Source organism: Sander lucioperca, chromosome 13 (assembly GCF_008315115.2).
Source record: "Sander lucioperca isolate FBNREF2018 chromosome 13, SLUC_FBN_1.2, whole genome shotgun sequence".
NCBI lineage: Eukaryota > Metazoa > Chordata > Actinopteri > Perciformes > Percidae > Sander > Sander lucioperca.
In genome coordinates, this window is record NC_050185.1 from 8,974,415 (window position 1) to 8,993,003 (window position 18,589).

Sequence of the window (18,589 nt, forward strand, 5' to 3'; positions counted from 1 at the left end):
AACCCTCCGTTACAATTATAAGATACACACATATAATTACTGTACACAGCAAGTTTCTGCTTTTTGGCTGAAAACAAAAAGAGATGGATCTTGAAAACATTGTGGAACAGAGGCTATACTGGAAGAATGGCTGTTTACAGCAATATTAACCACCCTCATCACTATTATCTGTACAGCCTATGGCAGGTACTGTAAGTACATCTGTAATCCCCAATGCATATTTCTGTCACTATGGTGATCAGGCACCCACTAGAAATGAGAAGCTATCATTGCTGACACAGAACCAAAAGGTCTGTGCCAAATTCACATATATGCAAGCAGTCCATCACGAAATGACTCTGAAACAGGTTATGTAAGCCTGTAGTTTGCTTGTGGGGCTTTTTGTTTCTCCCTTCAATGAACTGTGGAAATGCTCGAGGAGAGCATGACGCAGTGCTTCCTGTGTCTATTTTCTCCCCCTCATCCTCTGTCTTGTCTATATTTAATGCTTATAGATTCTATTTATCTCCTCCTAGTCACATTTACCTTTGCATTTTAGTAGGTCCCTATCCTACAGTAACTCTATCCTAAATGTCACTTTTTAAACAGCAAAAGGAAGACCATTGCTTTCGTGACTTGAGGTGGTTGTTCGCACAATCCTGTTTAGATCCCAGGAGAGGAGCACTTTACTCACAGAGTGGCAGAGTAAAAATAGCAGCCCAGTGCTAGCCAGTGTCAAAAAGATAATTGTATTTTATGTAATTGTATGTGCAGGATATCAGTAGTTAATAGTGTAGTAGTTAATTGTGATTTTAACAAAAACAGTCACATTTTTTTTCACAATATCAACCTATTGACTCTACTTTGCACTTTCATCATACTTTGTCACAATGGGCTTTTACCAAGATACTTTTTATTACGCTTTATTGTGAAGTGGGTTAAAGGAGGTAGTGCAGTGAATTGCTGACCACCCTAAAAAGACAGACATGTTGAATTATTCATCACTTTTGGTGGCGAACTCCACATAGAATTTGTCAACAGAAGTTACATTAGATTTGTATGGATTTAAAGCAGCTTAAGTACTCAGAGCCTTAAGTAAAAGTATCAATACCCGCTTCTCCTAATGGAAGTGTGTTGGGCCATTGTAGTGTATTTGCCCTGGCACTGTACTGGAGACCATTAGCAGGCATAGCAATGTCAACACACTTGATTCACTGGTGTGATTTCTGGATCACTTCTGGGGTCTTCTCTTCATGGCACTGTGAAGTTATTTAAGGAACCCCTCCATCACAAGCATGACCCCAGAGCCTTTACTTACCATACCATGTAGCGTTTTACATAGCAATAAACTAACCAAAACTGATCATTGGGTCATTGGGTCACCCACAAACATGATTTACATAACTAAAAAAATGTTTCCAGATGTATGCTGAGATTGATTGTGACAGTCTATTGGTGCATTTATAACACAACAATGTTTCTTCTTAGCATTAAAGCTATAGTGCGTAGTTTCTGTCTCCCCCATGAGGATTTCTAAGTAATGACAAAACTGTCGGCGTGTCCACATGATACAAGCCTTCTGTGATCGCGCAAAAAGTTACGCAATAGAGCTTTAAACTTTTTTCAAATCATGTTGGCAGCAATACCCTACCATATGTGTGATCATCATGAGAAAATGCTAAAAAAAAAGGTGAAGAGGAAAGAATGAAAAAAAATCTCAGTTACATGAAAAATATCAGTGTCCATGGTGATATGAAGATATTAATAAATAAACTTTAAAAAAATACCTTGGCACTCGTTTGAAGAAGATATTGTTGCCATAGTGAAGGCAATTTCTTGAGTAGAAGAATCAAGAAGAAGATGTTTAAGAGTTCATGAAAAATACATGCTACACATTTTTAATGACATTGACTTCCTTTGCTTTATAAGTCAGACCTTATGTTCATTTCATATTCATTTGCATAATGTTGGTGAGTGAAGCCTTAGATTTTCCATTTCCTCGGGGTTGGCAGTTCATTGCTGACAGTTAAAACTGCTGCTGGGTGCAGGCAGCCACTGAGCCATGCAGCAGCATCACCTCCTACACTCAGATACAGATACAGATTTTGGTCTCCCAAGGCCCCGCACTTAGCATGCTCAGACGAACGTGCTTCTGGATCTCTAGACAGGAGTTTGGCAGTCAACATGGAAGGATGAGAAGTTACAGGAACAGTGGGAGGTCATGGATATCTGGCAGTGTGAGGCAAAGCCAACAGCTGCTTTATCACAACCCACGCACAAACTCACGCCCACACATACAAATACATACTGGCCCACAAAAACATATACAGTAATTTGCAAACGTGTCTTGGCTGTAACACAAAAGCTTTTCATAATCTTTGACAGTATGTTTTATCCTATTAGGGAACACTGTTGTAAGCAAGTTATTGTTTTGTGGCTTAAAGTTGCAATTTGAATTTACGTGAAGTGTATCTGCAACATTTGTTACAAGAATGCTAAATGTTGTACGTGAAACAACTAAAGAAGGTTGAGGCTACAGTCATGCTAGCGGCCCTGTGAGGCTGTACTAAGGCACAATGGTGCTTTGAGCTTAATGCTAACATGGTCGCAATGACAATGCTGCTGTTTAGCAAATAGCTATAGCCTAATGTTTACCATGTTCACCATCTTTGTTTAGCATGTTAGCATGCTAACATTAGGACTAAACACTGTCTGATAGGAATGTTATAGTTTTGCATGTATTTAGTCATAAACAAAAGTATTAGACAATAAGAACATGATTTAGACTTAAAAGCTTTTGGCAACAAAACAATTTGGTTAGGTTTAGAAAAATGAACATGGTTTCGGTTAAAATAAGTATTTAAGGTATGTAGCCTAAGTAGGTTACCTCAAGTAGCCTATGTTATGTTGGCTTTGTGACATAACTTATGTACGTACGTGTTTGGTTGTTTGGCCCATCCAACCACCAGGTTCTCCTCCCTACGCAGACTTTAAAGGTCCTATGACATGCTGCTTTTTGGATGCTTTTATATAGGCCTTAGTGGTCCCCTAATACTGTATCTGAAGTCACTTTCCCGAAATTCAGCCTTGGTGCAGAATTACAGCCACGAGAGCCAGTCCCACAATGAGCTTTCCTTAGGACGTGCCATTTCTGTGTCTGTAGCTTTAAATGCTATTGAGGAGGAGAGAGGGGGGGCAAGGTGGAGGGTGGGGGTGTGGCCTTAACCAACTGCCATTCTTCGCTCATTTGCAAGCCATGATGTCTCTCTCTTTCTCATGGGCGGGCCAAAGACAGGGCTGTGATGAACCAGGGAATATGTGTGTCCACCACACCAAAGAATCCTAATTGACTTTCCATTGGCATTGTTTCTGTGGTCCCTACACCTTAATCAGTCCCTCCAGGATTTCGCGGCCTTTTTTTGAGATTGTTGCGGCCCAAATTGCCTGATTTCGCGGGAGCTTTTGTAAAAAATTGCAATAAAAGTTGCGATGTCTTTTGCATGTTTGTTGCAATGAAGTTGCGGGAGACAGTGAAAGTTGCAAAAAAGTTGCAATTTTTTTTTTTTTTTTGTATAGTTCTTTAAAAGGAAACTTGTTTTGGGGAGAATAAAACTACTCTGGGCTGAGATTTCCTAGTAACCTTATCAAAAAGGCTCAGGATGCTGCAAATGTTGGTATAATATGAAAATGGCTGGTGGATTTAAGACAAAAAAATAATAATTTCTTGAATGAATCAAATTTGAACATATGTGTCAGTGGCTTGTTGATCTTTACATTGTTAGTTTATTTCCTATCCTGGCCTGGGACACACATTCATACGGTTTGATAAAGTAACGTTACTTATTGGACTTTAACTTATCATTGCACTTACAATAACAAGCACAGCTGTCCTCAATTTAGGTCATCGTGTCGTCTCATCTCCTTTTTTTCCTGCATCCACCGTGTGTGTTGTTTGTGTGTGTGTTTGTGTGTGTGCAAGCGTCAGTCGCGGGAAACTTCAGGTTATTGGTCAAATGTGCGGAAAAGTTGCGCTGATTGGTCAAAATTGCGAGTTACACCAAATTTGCAGTGAATGGTTGAATTTGCGTGAATTGGCGCGATCGCAACATCGCAAAATCCTGGAGGGACTGCTTAATTTAACACATTACATGCCACTACCATTGCAATGCGGAGTTAAGAGGTCATGGTCATTTCTGTGAAATCAGGCTGAAAAAAAACACTGCCTGATGGTAGCACTCAATGAAAAGTCAGGGCCCCCGAATTGTGTGACTGAAAGACAAACATTTCCATCCATTGAGCCATGCCACTTGCGTGGTTAAAAATCAGAAAGAACCCAGCAATTAAACAACATGTCAGTAAAGGAGGAAATGTAAGACAATCTTATCTTCTACAGCACTAAACACAACAATCTTCCAGCTCTGTTGCAGCTGGCAGTTCTGTGGATTCAGTAAAGAAGTGCTGAGAAAGCTCAATTCACATAAAGAAGACGAGTTTTACTTGTACAGCACACTGTGTTGCAGCAGAGTTGAAGGTAAAACATAATTCATCACAGCCTTTTGGGCACAAACACAAGAAATCTGAAGATTAGAAATAAGACACGAAATGTAGCTGCTATTAAAAGTATACATTGGACTAAACAGTTCTTTCATTTGCTTGTGTTTAGTCTGACCAATTGGCAAAACTCCACAAAATTCACTCCCAGTGCAGCATGTGGAAGAAATATGTTCAATTATCCATGAGAACTGCTGTCCTGTTCCGATCCTTTGGGGACAATTAGGATGTGTGACTTAACAAACACCAGCCAGAACTCCAATCAAATACAGTGGCAGTATTTACAACCTCATAACGCAGAATGCTCAATGATTGTAGAGAATAAAAGGAATCTTTTTTTCACGCTTTCGCACCTCACCACCCACCTTACCTCCTACTCAGTTGCATAATGTATGAGGCTATTTCAACACTCTTATGCATTCCTATGACAATAAGTAAATAGATAGATAATTAAATGAATAAATAAACTAATACAAATAAAAATAGAGCCAGGACAGGCAGACCAGTTAATCTGAGGACAAACAAATTTCACTCAAGAACACACAAAAATCATGACGCCTTTTTTATTTAGTTATTTTGTAAACTAAGAAGGTCCTAGCATAGCTAGCTAACTAACTAACTAACTAGAGACTCATAGGCTAGGATGACGAGTTTGAAATAACAAAGATCAATAGACAATTGAGAGAGATTATTTCTTAAACAGTCTGTCAGTCAGTCTGTCAACCACATTGGTCCTGACTGAAATATCTCATATTGTCATGAAATTAAAACATTACAGACATACATCGTTCCCATCAGGATGAATTGTAATCACTTTGGTGATCCTCTGACTTTTCATCTAGTGCCCTGAATAAATAACATGCATGCCATTGTCAACATGTTTGCCCTTAGCTCAAAGCTAAAATCAAAGATTTCACTGAAATTTCAATGGTTATCTTGTGACTGCGTGTCCGTTTATTGCCTGTGTTCCATCTTTGTAGTTTATTTCTAAAAAGGGTTCAAATGTAATGCTTTACATATCCTCGCCGCATGTTGAACCTCAGTGGGGCAATTTGTGCAGTGATGACGTTTTTAGCAAATTGGTTAAGTACTGTATTAGGTACTTCAACATAGGCAGTGTATAACCATACAGTAGATGGCTGTCTGCCATTGTCAGCATGCAAAAGCAATCGGCATGCATAAGCAATCTACTGCTGTTGACGGCAGCAAAACTTATTTATGTATTGGTATAATGAACTCCTTTACTTAGATAACAAAGTCATCTTCTTATTTGCTTCCTGCCCTGCATGATCTTTGTACTGAGGAGAGTTTTTAGCAATTTTTCTACTTACTAGAAGTGTAACTGTAGCAAGCATCTCACTATCCCTAACGTTATCCACATTCAGACATAGATGAAACAAATGATATATCCAGCTACAAAAAGCCTGGAAGTAGAACGGAATTACAACGAGGCGTTGTCATGAAGATGTTACACCATCTAAAAATGCAAACAGCCAGAGATAATCTTACGGTGGTCCTCAAAGTGGCTGCTTCCAAAAGATTGACAGGAGAGTGTGTGATAATGTGATGGAATGATGGGATGCCCATTACCAGAGCAGTCATTCAGCTGAAGGCCTTGGGAAGTATTTACCATTAATTTAAATGTGACACTTTCATCTAAAAAGATATTGAAAATATTATTTTATTTAAAAATGTTAAAAACAACAGCCTACCTTGTTTTATGCAATGTGTTTTTATTAGAATTATTTTCAAATCAAATTATTTTCGAAATTATTTAAACAATATTTGGCTTTTATAAAGTATTTTTCCAAAAATGAGTCTTGAAAAACCCTGATTACCCTTGTAATCAGGGTTGTCTTATATTCGGACCAATACGGTATTTAGGCAGCTGAATAGTATTGATGTCAACCATGGCACACACTATATGCTCAATGTAAGTACACACCAGCCAACCACAAATACACAAAGGAAGCTTGTACAGAACATAAGATATGCAACACCAAAATTATCAGGAACTGTTGTACAAGATGTGCAAGACAAAAGAAAATCTGTTGCAAATGTATCAACCTCAAGGGTCATCCAATCTCTCCTCTCTGTCTGGCCAAAACATTTTATCGACATCACACCAGATATCCTACCTTGCAATGCAACGAGGGAAAAATCTTTTGGCATGAAGCAGCACCCCACTCCAACAGTCTGCTGTGATATCCTCACCATCACCTGTTTGCGTTTGGTTGCACTGAATTGAGGAAATTGTATTGTTTCCCATATAGCCTACGTCTATTCATCTGAAAACACAACAAAACCACATAACTATTATGTATCTAATATATGTGTGACAGGTTATTGTGATTATTGGGTGCTCTATTTTGCATGTAGGGATTTACACAATGAACATGTGTATAATTGCATTTGAGAGTAATATGATTAAATAGCAAATTAATGCAAACTATTTTGATCTGCAAGGCTTACTCGATGCATTTTGTGCCAAAGCAATGACAAATGACCTTAGTCATGTGAACAACTGACCTAGTGTTCATATAAAGAGTCATATATTTTGACGAAGTTCAATAGTCATTTGATGATTGTGTCAAAGCTATTGAGAAAAACTGTAACTCTGGATGTCAAGTCTGCAGAGTGGAAACTGGTTTATACTGCCATCTGGTGCACAGACATTAAAACAACAGAACAATACCTGCAGGTTTTCATGGATAAATGAGACACAGACTTAGCAACATATCTTTGTGAATTCTTTCTCTGAAAAATGTGCATGTGTATTCTCAGCCAATCAGGTTAAACATATTTAAATCTATGGATGCTGACCCTATGAAAAGGCAGCAGCTGGGTCCCTACGGAAGTTGCCATCTTCGCCAGGTTGGTAATCCAGCACCCAGCATCAACACCTCTCCACTTTTTCACTTCAGAGAAAGCAGTTAATATACAATTGGCTTCCTCAGAAGATAGTTGCAGTTGACTCACAAACACAAAGGCACTCCTCTGCCTCTGCAGATAGCATGCCACTGCTACAGGTTAGCAGTAGAAGGCTTTTTGTCACTTTGCCCCTTCAGTTCACTGCTCCTACTCATTAGTGTTGGGTGAAAATGAACAAAGAAATCTTTTTGAGCGATTCTTTTTAGTGTCTGGTATGTACCAGGTCAGCCTGTCAAACGTACTGAGTGCTCATGAGCCCCTGACTTTTCCCACTCGTATTGTCCAAGCACTCGCTGTTATCGTAGGGTACAGATCACGCTGCCTGCTACTGTGGTATGCTCGCTTAAATCATCAGGGCTGCAAGAAGTATTCAGATCCTTTACTTAAGTAAAAGTACTAATACCACACTGTAAAAATAGTCTGTTACAAGTCAACGTCCTGCATTGAAAATGTTACCTAAGTAAAAGTATATAAGTATCATCAGGAAAATGTACTTAAAGTATTAAAAGTAAAAGTACCCAATGCAGAAAGATCCTCACATTTTAGAAACTGGAAACGGTGCAAACAGTTCTGTGTTTAGTGGTCTAATCATTTCAGCTGGACTTGTAGGCCATGATTATATTGTTGGGTAGTTCAATTTATAGGAAACGAATGTATTGTATAAACTACATGTGTTTTGTGTGCAAAAAGCTTAATTTGTAAAGTAACTAGTACATAAAACTGTCAGAATAATGTAGTGGAGTAAAAAGTACAATATTTCAGTACAAGTATCTCAAATTTGTACTTAAGTACAGTACTTGAGTAAATGTACTTAGTTACATTACACCCCTGCAACACATAGGAAGCGGGACAACTTTTTGTTATTTATTTATTTGTTATATTATTGAATTTGCAGGAATCATTGTTAGTCAATGAGTAGTTTATAAGTGTTTCTTTTGAACTGGCACATAGCAAACAGTATGTTGTAGTATTGTGATGCTCTTTCTTCTTTATGGGCCATGTATCAGATTGTCTTCACATTGATTACAGTGACAGACCTCTCCCCATTTGTTTTAACTCTGCAGTTCATCTAAAATACTGTTGAAAAGAGAATTATCTTTACTATTGAAGATATAGCAATCCCAAAAGCAGGCTCCATCCCTATTGTTGGAGTTGATTATTTCCTGAAACACTGTAAAAACTGTACCTACATCTATTTGGTTAAATTGTCTGTGTTTCATTAACACAAACAAATAAGTGTTCGCACACAGACAGCCACCGAAACAATAATCATATAACTATTGATAGAGGTGTGACATAGGAAATGATCATGTAAGAGTAAATAGAGATAACCACAATGAAAATGACTCAACATCTCAGATCACGGTACAGTAGGTACTAATGAGACACAAGCACAATATTGGATTAGCACAATTCTGAGTCAGTAATACATTTTTATCAAACACATGATGAGGCACTCAGAGCCACTGTGAATTTGTCTCTTAACTTACTGTTAACATGATTAAAATTATTTTGGTCCCATCATTTATAACAATAATTAAAGGCAGTTCTATCATGTGGCTTGTCTTTCTTGGTATGGAGATGATCAGTGGTGGGTCTTTTTATTTTTTCACATTCCTGTTTTTTTCTGGGATACAGTCCAGTTTCAGTTGCAGCACTCTATCATCAAACATGTACAGAAGCACAGAAACCAGGCTGATAAGGTTTCAATGCGTGGAGCCTATTCAAGAATAGAATTTTCCATTATGAATGCATTTTAAACCAGAACTAATGCATTATGTCACAGATTTAAAACGTATGTAATACTGTATATCTATGATATGCATTCATTATAATGTATATTTTTGCATACAACATGCAGTTAGACACATTTCAGAGCTTAAAGACACAGATTAACATTGTAAAAGTTGAATTGCAAATTGTCACTCATTTTACAGAGGACATGTTTTTAAAACTCCAAAAGCTTCTGGACTAATAGAAAAAAATTCTCTATTTCACTTCATCCAAACAGCAGGCTGCAAGGACGTTAGGACTGATGGCATTCAGAGCAAGAACATAGATGCATAATAGTTTATTTCAATCTTTCGAAATGTTTTTAAAGTTGTATAACATTTCCAGCACCAGGCTCTTCCTCAGACTTCTGATAAAAACAGTGCCTATTGGGCACGGTGATGTGCGTGTCTTTTTTATCGTTACTTCTTGATTTTAAATCATTATTCATTTGTAACTAATCATTACCCAATGTCACAATAAGGTGTTTTGCTAAGAAAAGAAAAGCATTCTATTCCAGCAATGCTGCAAGCCAGAAATGTAAACAAAACAATTTGTTACAGGGAATTATGTGCTGACTCCAGGAAGTCAGCTCAACAATTGAGATGTGATTTTTTTTTTCACTATACAGTAGTTACTGCAGCATGTAAACATCCCATTTCTTAGGCTACGTTTACACGTGGCCGGCTATTTTCATAAACGGACATTTCACCCTCTCCGTTTTCAAAAATAACATTGTGCGCGTTTTCAGAAAAGTGTTTGTTTACACAAACTTATGTATATATGCCATCAAGAGCATGCCAAACCTGTAGGATGCAGTGTAACGAGAAGCTCAAGCCCACGTTAGCCAATCAGAATCCCGAAAATAGCAACAACAGCAACGAATCACTTCCTCTTTTCTTTCCTCTTCCTCTCGTCGGCTGCCTAAACCTCAGTTTTTCTCAGTTTACATGCAAACGTGCAAACAAAGTTTTCCACTCTCCACTCTGGCCGGAGTTTTTATAAAGAATCGTTTTCAGAGGCGAATCTCCGTTTGCATGTGTAAGAAGGGCACAAACGAAGGGAAATGTCTCCGTTTTTCAAAATAACCATGTACGTGTAAACGGGGTATTAGGCTTTCCATGTCTGCACAAAGTCAGACTTACATGTAAAGCCATAGTGCCTGCTCTGATGGACTCAATGCAGCAAGGTTTATAGAGGAAACTCTTTCACATCTCCATGTCCATACACATGCAGCACTCAAACTGGGAGACACCTTTACCGTACGTGAGATGTACCCAACATGACTGGTAACAGTATTACAATTTCATCCTCCTCAGTTCCGAGGACTCAGTTACATTTAATGCTACCTATTACACCTCTGCCACTTGACCTAAATAAAAGTCAATAATTCCAATTACTTCCACTTTATACTGTATGTCACTGTGCAGCTGTTGGCTTTATCGCTTCCAGTTTCAGACTTTATATTCGTGAAGTGTGATCTAATGTCTCCTCCTCAGCAGCATCCCCTCTTCTGCAAGGTTGGCGATCATTTCATCCCAAAGGGTTTTTTTATTCCCTTTCAACCTATCAATGTACTTCAACTACCATCGACAGCACCAAGGCTCACATGAAACTTTAATTAGAATTGCGCTCAGCTTGCCTTGACTTGTTACTGACAAAACCATATCCATCTGCACATTCTTCAGTCATCATAATTATATTTGAATAAATGGGTTTAGAAAGTAATGAAGAAGAAGTTTGATAAAACATAAAAAAAATCAAATTTACTATTCTGCCTTTAAATGAAGGAATTATTTAATACATGCATTTTTTTTATTAATTAAAAGCCATAAATATAACTTGGTATCACATCTGGTAGCGTGCTTTCTGTCCAATTTTCCATTTTAAACTTATCCTTCACAATTTGTCAAGTGGACCACATCTGCATTCCTAATCTTTTCTCATCCTTATCTTATACCACTGAACACGTGTCAGTGGGTTGCAGTGTCAAGATATTATAACTGCTGATGTGTATGACTGAGAATAATCCTGCAGCAACATATACAGTACAGAGAGGTAGCAAAGCATAAACTATTTCCTAGATGTAGATATTATTGCACTTATTCAATGTGATGCAGTGCATGTCCAGTAGAAGTCTTAAAAATCAGTCAGACAAAATCAGAGCAGTTTTATAATGACCTTATTACTGTGACCGGTCCTCAATGTAACACAGAGGGTTAGACTGTTTTTTATTTTTTATTTTATAAATGAATGTCTTGTCCAGTTGCAGTTAATCTGTTAAAACATCCAGGAAGTCGTGAATGTTATCCTGCTTGGGTCAAGTCAAACATATACATTTGTACATATCAAATTAACTTGCTGGTCACTTATTGACTTTCAGTAGCAGGGTTGAGAGAAGAGAAAATACACAGTTTGCAAACGTTTAACCACTGGTGTCTCCATGTAACTTGCTGGAAAACTTACTGAGTCATCTATTCCACTCAGCTCTGCTCTGACTGCTCCTTATTTTGAATTACATTTTGTGTAATTTTTACACCTCTCAAAAGAAAAAGACATTTCAATACTGCTAAATTACATTGATAACGTTATAACATGCTATAATTATAACATTATATTGATATAACATTTTATGTAATCAAGAACATATTGGGCATCTTTATTTAAGCACATTGACATTGGATTTGCTTAAAGCAATACTTGTGTATCCAGTCCACGTAAAGTGTACATTTATCATGTTGTGACATAAGTTTTACACATTACATTTTTTGTTTATACAATTGTATTATGTTTCGCACTATACAATAAACATATGTGTGTGTGATATTGTAAATGGTTAGCTAACCTGTACTCTGAGTAGTGGAGAAAGTTGGTAATTAACACCATTTTGCTGCCAGTCTACAGTTCAGTAGAAGAACAACAGATCCATGGCATTTCACCGTGGCTCATCAGGGATACCATTTCTCTCATGTAGAGTGAGGCTCTTCCCCTCATTTTTTTTATTAACCGTGTCTATATGTTTCTCAGACTGTTGGGAAACCCTTTGTCCGTTAGTAAAGGTCAATCATTTATGCACAGACACACGAGGAAGCTGCGGTTTTCTGCAAAACGGTCCTCTGCATCGAAGCAGCTCTCCGTAGGCCCTGCGGAAATCCCTGTTGAAGGCTGGATACAGGATGGGGTTAAGAGCAGAGTTAAAATAGCCCAGCCATAGGACCACAGAGTTAAGTGTGTTAGGGGGGTTTGTCCTCTTCTTTACGCCCATGCAGGTGAAGAAGGTGAAGTAGGGGAACCAGCAAATGACAAAGGCCCCCAGCACCGCTGCCAGGGTCACTGTTGCTTTGTGCTCTCGGGCTATGGCTGCAGTTGATGCTGCACGTGCAAATGATGGAGTGGCAGCACGAATCCGTCGCACCTGAAGAGATCGGTTAGGAAAAGGTTAGAGAGACAGAAAATGCAAAGAGCTCACTCACTGCTCTGATGATAACAGATTTAATTCAACAACGTAAGTGACTGTGCTTAAAGTGCCGTGATTTCTCTCAGACAGTTGCAAAAATGCATGCATGCCTTAAGTTATGACCTTTTAGATCCCACCTAAAAAGCACTGACCTGTTCTCGTGCCACTCTGAATATGCAGAGATACATTCCACACATAAGTAGCAGAGGCAGGTAAAATGAGCTAAAGGCATAAATAAGAACATAGTTGTTATTCCACTCAAACTGGCAGTAGTGTCCCTCGTTGTCCTCCTCCCCAATGCCCCAGTCCAAGTGCTGCACTCTGTAGTCTGCTGTGTTCCAGCCCAGGTGGATGGGCACAAAGGACACAGCTAGTGACAAGGCCCAGATGGCGATCATGGCCAGTGTCACCCTCAGAGGGGTAACTCTCCGGGAGTAGCTAAGGGGAGCCGAAATGGCTAGGTAACGGTCCACACTGATGGCCAGCAGGGTCAGGATGGAAGATGTACACAGCATGACATCCAGTGAGACGTAGATGTTACACAGGGCTCCTCCGAGGGGCCATTTCCCGCTGCGCAGCTCCAGAGTGGCAGAAAAGGGCAGCACCAGCAGGCCTAGCAGGAGATCTGTCACTGCCAGGGACACCACAAAGCAGTTAGCAATGCGCCACAGTCGACGACTGAGCCCCACAGCCAAACATACCAGCACATTCCCACCAATGGTCAGAATGATAAAAGACACCAGAACCAGCCAGCGGAGAGCTGTGGAGATCATGGTGACCTCCTCCACAGGCACTGGCTCACTGACACAGTGCTGCTGTTGGTATCTCACTAGAAAATGTTTAAACAGACTCATCCACTGCCAGTTCCATCAGACAATTTTTTACACGGCTCCTTCGTGTAAGGGTAAGCAGGTTCAGAAGTAGATTACAGTGTCACACACTTTCCCGCCATCTCTTTTTTCTCCAGTACCAGTGCTGCAAACACTTCCCTGCTGAAGAACAAGAACAATGGTTATTACTTGAAAATTCAAGTAACCATATTAATACCTTTAAATATTTGTGTATTTCAAAGTAATGCATGTTTATCCTTCTGACATTTAATGAAATAATCTAATTGCAGCTGCCTGTTAAAAGGTCAAATTACCAAGAATGGACAATGAGCAAATGACAAATTAGGCTTGAGGATATTGCTTTCTGTTATAGAGTTCCACAAGGGAATTTACACAAATCCTGATATTGCAGCCAATATAGCAAGAGGGAAAATTATAGTCACCCTACTTTGTGTTATCTAATATAGCAAAATATACATAAAAAAGAAACAACAAAATACACAAGTACAGTAAATAATATATGTGAATCAATGCAGCAGTGCTGTTTTGTGTTTTTGGTAATTTGTTTAATACACCAGCTGTTTATCATTTTCATTTACTAAAGAAATTAAAATCCATTCACATGTTAGCAACACCAGTAATATTATCCATTGTAATGTTTAACCAGATTCACAACATCCTCGCTCTTCCCCGGGAAATGGCAAGGCTGATTTTATGACATTAGCTGACATTATACAGCTCATATATTAGAGCCCTTCCACTAACAAATAGGACAGAGTCTGTAGAACGATACAGGGTGAATAGGTTGTGTTCTAAACACAATATCTGCTGGGCATAGGTTGGCCTGAACGTACACACGAAACGAGCAATGGACTTGGATTATCAACAGCACAGAAAGATGTGAAGCAGAGAATGTGCCTTTGAATAAACATATGTTGAGGTCGAGAAGCTGTCCCCTAGAGACGGGAACATTTACTAGAGAGGCAGCATCTGCTAAAGTGTGGGCTGTTCTATATTGTGCATCACGGTCAGGCTAACTCAAGAGATCCTAAAACTCAATCATAAAACATTCTGTCACAGACTTTACAGAGTCAAGTAAACAGACCCAAGCGCTCCAGTCTAAAAACAGAAAGATTTCTGTGTATCCAACCACATACCCTTTTTTGTTGTTGAAAATGTACTTCAAGACATTTTGATCGCTACTTTTAAATTGTATATTTCTTTGCTCATGTTTTCGCATCCACAAATAAAGCTATTGTTTCTTTTCAAAAGGACAAGATGGCTAAATGTTTAATTCAAAGTATATATGAATGAAATAAAAAAATGAATAAAATATGATCCATCTGCATGCCCAGTCTGGCATTTTTCTGTGAGGTGTTCTTTCAAAGCACCAGCTGTCATGCCCCGCAGGGAAGCTTAGCTAATTTCTTTCTTTTTTGTCATCAGACAGCATCCAAAAATCACTAGTCCTTTTTACAGATGCAACCTCAAAGGGCAACTTTAATATCATTTAATGATATCCATCCGAGATGTGTGTTTCATATTTCATGTGTTGCTCTTGCATCCACAGCAAGCTTTACATGGCATCACTCTTCAAACACATTTGGAATTTAGAATAAAGTAAATAGGCACAAATATGTACAGTGTTGCTGTGTTTCTAGTGTTTTCCAGTGTTTTAGAAATAAAACTAATGCATATACTATATGCCAATAAAGAAAGTCGTCCAGCTCCAAGTGGCTGAGACTGCTGTTTGACAGTGTTTACATTCTGCATGTTTGATAATGTTATTTCTAATTTGCCATCTGCTTCCTTATTACAGTAAGGCCATCTGATGTACTCCCATAAATAATAGATGATATTTGGCAAGGACAGATAATTCTCAAATTTCCTAATTATGGTTTGATGCTATTCTATAAGTGTCTTATGTAGCTTAATAATAATCCTTGTTGCAACCGCTGCGGTGTCCTTAGGATTTTTACTTATTGTCATTTGTATCTAATTGTCTGAGTTTTGTCTCCTTTCTGGTTAATTGTTGTGAGGCTATAGTTAGGAAGGCAGTTGTATATTTATAATTGATAATCGGATCGACACCCAGGCTGCAAAGTGCTGGCAAAGAGTTTGTTTATTTACTTATACAGGTACCATATCTCCATCGGCACTGGATCACATCTCAACAAACCTCTCTATCCAAACAGGATTCCAAAAACACAGAGACACAAAAGCAACATTATATAATATGTATGGTCAACACAGGTAATATCAGTACCTCCAACTTTATGACACCTATTAAACAAAACAAACTTCTTGCTCATATATGTTTAGTTTAAGAAATGCGTAAAATTTCAAACTACAAACATAACCAAGTTCGGATTACAAGGTTCACATCTTTTAACTGCTTTATCTTTTGTTTTATGACAGTGATTGTGATCCGATATGACAATCATCCCTGCTGGGACCGAAGATATGATAACATGAAGTGTTTACAGTGACAATAACAACAGCGGATATAAAGCTGTAATGTTTAAGGTAGTGTGGAGGAAATTACGGGGGTGTTCCAATAATGATTTCTATTTGATGAAGTGTAATTAAAACAGTTTCAGCTGTAACTGGCCATTCAGAGAATCCAAGGTTTTAATGTTTGCAATAATGTCACTAGATTCCCCTTGGGGATAAACACTGCTTGTTTCTATGGTGACTTTGTTTGTTCAGCATTGACAAAGTTTAGATCGAGCTGTGTCCCTTGTCCCTTGGCTCTTAATTGGTGCTACATAGACCAGGTTTCACCGTTCATGAAGAGCCAGAGAGGATTTAATACCAAACTCAAATAAAAGCCATGTTTGTCATCACTTTCATTTTGCCTTGTTGCTGATGTACCACACGACTAAGGTAACAGGTGAAACTCAACACCATAGCACCATGAAGATAACCTGAGATCATTTTACAATTCATTGCATAATTCATTTGTTTGATTACCAGATTTCTAAAAGAATTGGCAAAAGAAATCTGTTCTAATTTTCTTCACATGAGAAGAATGTGTTATGTATGAATGTGCATGACTAGGTGTCATCACTAACAAGAAAAACTGTCTCTTTTAGCAAAGTACAGCATATCCCAATGCTTATTTTATTGCTTGACTTATCTACGGTAAATATATCACATTGTGTTTCTGTTTGGCAGCTGTTTATATAATATACGTATATCTGCACAGAAAGATCAGATAACCTCTCAGGTTAGAGAATATAAAAATCCCCCTGTATCATGCAACAAATTAAGTTTAGCCGGTGATGAGTCAACTGTGTGAGATAACATTGTGGCAAAACATCCAGCCCAGAACGACACAAGGTGGGCCAACAATATAAATTAACAATCTAACAACATGTGAAAAGTGAAACCACTATAGGAGCAGTATGGTGAAAGTCACATCCAAGGAGAAGTTCTATGATTTGTGTACAGTGCATTTGTACCCGTGCCTTGTCCTCTTGACCTAAGCTTATTGCAACTTTGTTTCTGCCACAAAATCAAGAAAGGACAGTTTTCATTCCATTAGCTTATGTGCTGTTTCCACTAAGCATACAAGTAACACTTAACATAAACTTTTCACGGAACAACTCCCACATGATTGCTTGTAATCATATCAACTAGCTATACTGTCATGTTTTTACAACAAGAAGTCAGAAAGAGATAGCGGTGCAATTTAATTACTTATAAAACATTTAGCTGTGATTTAAATACAGATTAAACAACCATGAGCCATAGTAAAAACATTCTGAATTGGAGTCAGTGATATACAATTTTAATACAGTATATTTAAATACCATATAAATATAACTGCACACATGAAAACACATTTTATCATTCTTTTAGTAATGAATATTCGACACAACAAAAAGTTACAAGAGTCTAAAACCTTGCCTGCTGTTCCTACATGCAGCTCCATTCAGGATCAAAGTGGTTTAAACTGACCACCCAACATTACCATTCTTGTCCAATATTAACTCTCCCTCTTATAGAGGGCTAAAACCTACCGCTATAGACTAATATGCAGAACAATTAAAGTGAAACCACAAGCTATCTTACATGTGCAATCATTTTATAATACCACAAATATCACAAAATGCAAATATGTAACTTGTCTTCTGGTTGGTGTGATATAGCAGTACACTGCTGCACCTACATGCTCGCTGACATCATGTGAATGTGTAACCAGAGAAAAGGAGACATAAATGAATCACTAAGCAACACTTTCATACGTTAATATACATATCTCAGTGGAACACCAAACATGACTTAGAGCACAAACCTTCATCCTTGTGAATGTAAAGTGTTTGCTTTGTTAACCTTCAGTGTACCCTAAATAGAGTTGTTCAAAGCGTGTTGACTCACCTCAAATGGTTTGTCTTAAACGTCCGTCTAATCATAACCTTCTTCCCAGATTATGAATCCTCTCCTCTGCTTCCTTGGTCGTGCTTAAGTGCAAACTTCTTTCTTTCTCTCTCGCTCACTCACTATTTATCTCCTCCCTCTCTCTCTCCCTGTCTCTGTCCTCAGAGACGTACAGACAGACACATGTAATGCACTTTCACTCCCTCTAGTGCATCCATTTATTGCCCCTAAGCATTCTCACTGTTGTTTTAGCTTAAGAATTGTCTTTCCTCTTACTACAAGGGTTTTTTATTTTTTATTTTAAAGGGCTCAACAGTATTTCAACAGATTAAGATTGTGTTAACAAATAAGGATTTTTAAGATGAACCCAATTAATTGTGTCTTCATTGCATGTTTTGTAGCCTCTATAATTTGCTTATGCAGTGTACAGTACGTATAGTTAAAGTTGTGGGGCACGGTGAGCCACGCTTTAATCACTTAAAGGGATAGTTCAGATATTTTGAAGTGGGGTTGTATGAGGTACTTATCAATAGTCAGTGTATTACCTACAGTAGGTGACAGTTGACGTGCCAGTAGTTTGGAGAAGCAAGCAGGAGTACTGACATGGAAGCAAAGCAATGCCAGACAGCAGCAAAACATATTTTAGCCACCTAAAAAAAGGCCCACCTAAAAACATCAATATCAGTTT

The 18,589-nt window shown here is 38.3% G+C and overlaps 1 protein-coding gene across 1 annotated transcript; it reads right to left on the reverse strand.

Moving 5' to 3' along the window:
• Nucleotides 1-11,065: 11,065 nt before the first annotated feature.
• Nucleotides 11,066-18,036, reverse strand: hrh2b (histamine receptor H2b). Its single transcript, XM_031319875.2, has 3 exons — nucleotides 17,902-18,036; nucleotides 12,841-13,680; nucleotides 11,066-12,646 (listed from the first exon to the last, which is right to left on the reverse strand). The coding sequence occupies exons 2-3, from the start codon at nucleotides 13,540-13,542 to the stop codon at nucleotides 12,296-12,298; spliced, it is 1,053 nt and encodes a 350-aa protein (XP_031175735.1). The 5' UTR covers nucleotides 13,543-13,680; nucleotides 17,902-18,036; the 3' UTR covers nucleotides 11,066-12,295.
• Nucleotides 18,037-18,589: the final 553 nt, after the last annotated feature.

Bases quoted from the DNA above. Each gene is read 5' to 3' on its own strand.
- hrh2b (XM_031319875.2), bottom strand. From the start codon at position 13,542: ATGAGTCTGTTTAAACATTTTCTAGTGAGATACCAACAGCAGCACTGT. The intron at 12,647-12,840 runs GTCAGTGCTTTT...CGATCTCTTCAG, and splicing joins TCAGAGTGGCACGAGAACAG to GTGCGACGGATTCGTGCTGC.